The following is a 6,505-nucleotide window of genomic DNA, read 5'->3' on the forward strand; positions in this document are numbered from 1 at the left end:
ACCCCAACCAATTATGATTAAACTTGAGTGGAAGCCCCTTCCATAGTCTATCAGCATGCCACTAGAGGATGATGGGAGCATGGGAAAAAAGAATAGTTGGAGATACCCAAGACCTCATGTGAATCAAATTTCCCCGTAAGTCCTTGACATGTATGAGGAATCGATTGAAGTATTTTTCAATGTTATCTGAGGTAGCACGGCCATTCCTCCATGTTAGAGAGATAGGGGAGAGGGTGTGTCCACCATAAAATTATCATTGAATATATTCTTGTAATATGTTCCAATAGCTTCCATTTTACATTTTGAGCCCCAACATTCCTCACCAGAGACCATGAGGTTCATGTCCCATGCAATTATCACCGAACAAATCTTCATGATGTCACAATAATCCATGTGTTGCCAAAATTCTCTACGTGAGGAGTAAGACGCATAAATATTAAGGATATGTATGCAATGAGAAGAACCACATACAAAACCTGACAATAAAATATCAGCAAAAATTTTGTAAGCCATAAATTCAAGCAAATCATGATTCTATAGAGAAACCATACTTCCAAAAAAACTGAAGCAGTGTGTCAAAACAATCTTCCAACTTGGGCCAATTTTAGAAAAAGGGTCTTGGCCTTTTCCCCCAAAATCATCATTTCTCGAGTCAAAATAACCAAAGGACCAACCGGCTTGATTTAAGTATTTGAGAGAATCTCGTTTAGGGGTGTTCCCCAATCCCCTAAGATTAATGAATATAATATTCATCAAGAAACATTTTCTATGGGGGCATATGGTCTTGTGAAACAATAACATCCAAAATAGAGACCTCGTTAAGGTCTAAATCATTAGAAAAGTCCAAATTCTTTTTAGTCAACCTGTTATCGCCCAACAAAATACTTACCTATCCTTGAGGATTTTTCCTGATAGTGACATTCCTAGTGGAATTTATACTGATGGTAGGCAATAATGGAGAATCCAGAGTCTTATAAATGGTCAAAGGCAATGAGTCTGTGACCTAGTTTTGGCAGAGAAAATATCACTCCCAACAAAATTAGAAGGGGAATGCACCCCAAAAAATGACCCAAATTGTATAGGGGGTGAGTCATGACCAAGAGATATATCAGGGTCTATATGAGCCTCACCACCACCCCTACTTCCCATGAGAGGAGAATAGTTTGGAGGGATAGAAACATTGGCTAGTTCAAACAGAGTTTTAAAAATGGTCGATCAGTGACCTAATCTAGAACAAATCAAAGGTTGTAGAAAAATATTCTGTGTATCATCATTCATAGAATCACAAGGGACTGGTAAATAATCCAAAACATTTACAGATATATGAGAAAACAAATTAGATACAGGGGAAGAGAGTGGGGTACCCTCCATTGTACATGATATAGATGTGTAAGTCCTACCATCCTTTGTAGAAAGTCCAGGAACCTCCAAATTACCCTTCTTTTGAAAATCATGATCCTTTGTGCCCCCACTCCACCCATATTAATCATACTTATGAAAACGTCTAATGGCAAGCCATGCATCAGAAAGGTATTCCCTAATAGTCAATATTCTTTTGGAAAGTGGATGTTTCCCATAATAGATCCATCTCTGCAATCAGACCACCATAAAATTTTAATTCCAATAAGAGCTAAGAAACCCTCTTCTTTGTCATGCATAATCTTGCTTCATCCAAGAAGACAAATTTTACCAAATTGTTCCCAATTGTATAGATTTCCTGCCGCATCCATAATTCTAGGGGAAGACTATTGGGTGTGGAGCCTGATTATCTTCCTGATTCTATGTGTGAGAAAAAGAGAGAAGACTTTGTGAGAGCGAAGAGGAAGGCACAATGGATTTATTGTAGATTGTATCCATTCGGTTTTCTAGATAATATAAGAGGAAGGAATAGTTGTTTCTTCGTGGACATAGCCCAAATTGGGTGAACGACATATATATGTCTCTCTTGTTTTATGATTTTTTGTATTTATGTTTTTGCAATATTTTATGTGTTCCATTGCTCTGTTAATTAATTACTAACAAATCCTTGATAATCTTACCCATACTAGATGCCTCCTAGGAACCTTCGTGAGAAGGTTAAAACCCACATATCACGACATAGATACTTTTGTATGTCACTATGATACTTTTGTGACTATTTTGTATATTGCTAACATAGACACAACTAGGAAAAATTCAATAGAAAGGAACAAAATTTCAAAAGCAGAACCCTCACATAACTTTATGACTGATGGGGATTTTAAAAACTTCAAAAGCAAAAAAATAAGTTTTGTGACGGTTATCAGTTAAAATACTCTTGTGAAAATAATTGACCAATTTCACATTGTCACAATAGGGCCAAAGTTCAATCCAAGACTCCTTCATTCAAACTTTCTATTTTTGGTAGTTTAGTTTGTTTGGCTATATTAAATGCAAGAGGTTTGGTCAAAGCATTCCCTTCAGCAATAGTCATTCTATTAGCAAATCATTAAAAACTATTATTTTGTTTTTCTTTCTAGCTACTTTAAAATAAAAAGATAATTTGTAAAAGTTTTAGTGTTGGAGTAATTATCACATTCATTTTTATTGAGAACCAATTATATAGACTCACCACAACCCTCAAAACATAGTAAGAACTTAAAAAATTACTAAACATATTAGTTCATTTGAGTGTATCGAAAAGCCTCATATTTCAATTCGATTCAAATGTTTAAGCTTTCTTTCCTTTTTTTTTTCAAGAAGAAAAAACACACTTGCCTTCATTAATAACAAAAGAAGTTACATTTCATGGGATCTTTCCTAGTTCTACAATGTCTCCATCAAACACTCTATAAGTATGGAATCAACCTTTCTATGTGTTTTCACCATACAAAACTTACATCCCTATCTATCAAAGGTATATAACATACTTTACCAAAAAAATACATTTCCTATTCTTCTAGTTGTTCCTATCTCTGCTATATGTTACTATAGATCATTGTTCTTCATCTTATACAAGAAGTTACAAAAGGCATAAGGATATCTATATGGTTCTGTATATCAATATTCTTTGGCTTGTACAAAAAAATACAATAAGCATAAGGATAGTTGATTGATCAAAGCAGGCCATCAACCAAAGATTTTTCTCTTTGAAAAAATGGGAGAAGGAGGTTCTCTTAAAATAACTGATCAACCTTCTAATCCTCTTCATCCAGTTTATCAACACTAGAAACTCCAATGACAATTTCAAACTGAATCAGTCAATGATCAATTTGGAATCTCCAGATATGTCAATCTCCTCAATAGATAGCCATTTGGCACAAAATAATACTCCCCAAAGTGATAATGACTCAGCTCTATTGTTATATCCCACTCCACTGAACCAGAAAAAATGGAAGAGCACTCCAGATTGCAAAGATATGATCACCCCACTACACAGGTATTGAAATTTTATGCCCGGTCAAATCAACCAACTCGATATTTATCCAAAACATCCTTCAACTGAAAATTACGGCTTGATAGCTCCTTTGTAGGGTCAATCTCTTAGAAATATGCAGAAACCTTTAGACAAGTACCCCTCAAAATTGGCATCTCATGATCAAATATCTGATTGTTCCTAGATCTCCATATACCCCAAATTATGTAGAATGGTAATGCTTTGTACTCATAAAACTCCTTAAACCAATGAGTGAGAAAGTCTCCTAATGGTTGGATCAATCCCAATTGGATTGAATATTAAATCGTTGTAGGACCCCTAACTAGACTGAGACCACATAAGGACATGTGAGAAAAAGGTGAGTCACGTCTTTAGAGTTATTGCAGCATAAAAAAACATCTCCTAGGTTCTTAGAATCCTTTTTTTAGAAAAGTATCCCATGTTAAAATATTGTTATGTACTTCCAACCAAGCGAGGCATTCCAGTTTTAAAGGGATGTCCCAATTCCAAGATTTTTGGAACCAAGTGGCATTAGTGCCCTAACTTCTCCCCTCTATAATGTAGGACTATATGTCTTTGACCTCTAGCTGACCATTTTTATAATTTTTGTTCCATGACAACACATCCTCCCTTGTCAACAGGAAGATACCTGCAAGATGAAGCTAAAGAGTATATTCATCCTATTCTACTGCTAGTGATCCTAATATGTTGATATCCCTGCCATCCAAACAAGACGATGAGACCGAAAAAGGACCTTGTTCCATAGATATTTGATTCAGAGAGTATAGTCCATAATTGTGTAAATGATTAAGAAATGGAACAAACAGAGTATGTGAGCCAATCAATTATTTAATAGAAGCCAACCCAATCTCCACTCGCAATCATGTATCAACCTCCCATCTCAAATTACCTAGTAGAAAATTTTTAACTCTCACCATACTTCTCTAGGTGAAAGTCACCAACCTTTTACCCTTTGCCCCTTCAGCGATCCATCTTAACAGTTTTTTATTCTTGAGGTATTTCATCATGATGATTTTTTGCCAAATTTCTACTTCATTAAAATCCCTCCAAGGGTTATTATCTAGTAGAGCTAAATTTAAGCTCTCTGAGTCATTGATATCCCAACCACAAACTTCCACATGTCTAGCAAGAACCTCAAAACAAACCAAGTGGATTTTTTGGGCATTACCGGAACCAACCCATAAAAATCAAACCATAATTGAATTGATTCTTTTAATAATCTCTTTTGGTAGCATACAAATGTGCATCCAATAAATGGAGATGCTCCAGAGGAACAACTTTATCAAGATAAGTCTCCCACCCATTGCTAACCATTTATAGGACCACTGAGACAACTTTTGGTCAAGCTTCTTCAAAATACAATCCCAATCCTTTGTCTCATAATTATCTGGCTTTAGAAAGAACCCCAAATATTTAAAGCCTATATCCAAAGAGATCAATTGAACTTCAAATATTTTGGCAATCTCCAAAATCACTACATCCTCTTGGATAGAAAAAATCAAGCTTGACTTCCCTTTTCTCATGATTAGTCTTGAAGCCTCTCCAAAGCTTGTAATAATATGATGGAAGACGATCAATTTAGAACTCGATGCTTTAACCATCAAAGGTAAATCATTGACGAACATCAAATGTGTTAGTGAGACTTTTCTTGACATCCTACATTTAGAAATGATACCCCTAGATCGAACCTAATTAATCTTTCTACTTAATCCATTAGTAACAATAAGAAAAAATAAGGGAGATAGGGCATATCCGTGTTTGAGGCCGCCTACCTGTGTCTGAGGACTCTAGAAGCCTTGAAAAAAGTGGTTGGTAACTCGTTTATGATGACTGCAACCATTGATATACACCCAATCATCCAATTGACTAAAATTAACCCCAAAGCTGCCAGAAAAATTCTCAATCCACATAATCAAATGCTTTAATGAGATCAATCTTCATGAGACATCCCTCCATATGATGGGTTTTAATTGAATGAATACATTCTTGTGCGATAGCAACTACATCATGGATTTGTATTTGTTCCAAAAACCCAAATTGATGTGAAGAAATATGCTTCGAAAGAATAGGTTTAATCATGTTGTCTATAACTTTGGAAATCATCTTATAAACATAGTGAAATAGGGTGATATTATGAAAAAGAAGAATGTGGTGGATTAATGCTGAGAACATAGCATTAACCAATTCGGGGATCAAGCCTTGATATAGAGATTCCACCACCATCACAATTATCTCGTCAATCATTATATCCTGGAAGTGCAAGAAGAGCTCCACTGACCATCTGTCTAGTCCTGAAATCTTCTCCCTTGCCAAAGCTTTCAGGACCACAAGGATCTCATCATTAGTGATCGACCTCCCCAATATCTCATTATCCTCCTCACAAACCATAGGTGTATAGAGATTTAAAAACTCCATATGTTTCTTAGAATAATCGCTGACTTTGGCCCTAAAAAATGTACTGAAGTAGTGAACTGCCTCATTTTGTATTTCCTTGTGAGAATAAACAGTATTGCCCTCTCCATCAGTGAGACCAAATAGCATTTTTACTCCGCCTGAATGACGCATAGTTATCAAAAATCCAATGTTTTTATTGCCTTTTGCAACCCATGTTTCCCTGCTCTTTAAGCGCCACTACGCTTCTTGATTCTGCAAAATCTGATTCTTTCTGTCTTCCAAATATAATATCTTCTTTTTAGTCTCCGAAGAAAAATAATCCTGTACCGATGGGTCAGTAAGGGATTTTATCTGGCTGTCAATCACAATTAATTCCCTTTCCAATTCCTTTTTATTTTCCCTGCTGCATATACGAACTTCAAAGGTTTAAGTTTCAAGTTGATGGCTTCCAAATGAGATAATCCAATACCTAGAATAGTTTTATGTTAGGTGTCCTAGACCATTTCCTCGGAATATTTCTCCTTCAACCAACAATGGTTAAATTTAAAAGAATATTCCTACTTCTCAAATTCTCTGGGCCATTCGAGGAAGATCGGAAAATGATCTGAGATAAATGAAGAGTGATTCCATGATTTCAATTTACCCATATTGCCAGCAAAAGTGGACTAGACTAAAACACGATCAAGTCGCTTAATA

General features: G+C 35.6%; 1 protein-coding gene across 1 annotated transcript; it reads right to left on the bottom strand.

Annotated features, from left to right (window-relative positions):
* Nucleotides 1–5,314: 5,314 nt before the first annotated feature.
* Nucleotides 5,315–5,980, bottom strand: LOC149163821 (uncharacterized). Its single transcript, XM_089429270.1, has one exon. The coding sequence runs from the start codon at nucleotides 5,978–5,980 to the stop codon at nucleotides 5,315–5,317; it is 666 nt and encodes a 221-aa protein (XP_089285396.1).
* Between the last annotated feature and the right edge of the window lie 525 nt (nucleotides 5,981–6,505).

The sequence above is a fragment of the Pinus tabuliformis genome, chromosome 5_1 (genome assembly GCF_031772625.1).
Source record: "Pinus tabuliformis cultivar Carrire ecotype Pingquan chromosome 5_1, CPIR1, whole genome shotgun sequence".
NCBI lineage: Eukaryota > Viridiplantae > Streptophyta > Pinopsida > Pinales > Pinaceae > Pinus > Pinus tabuliformis.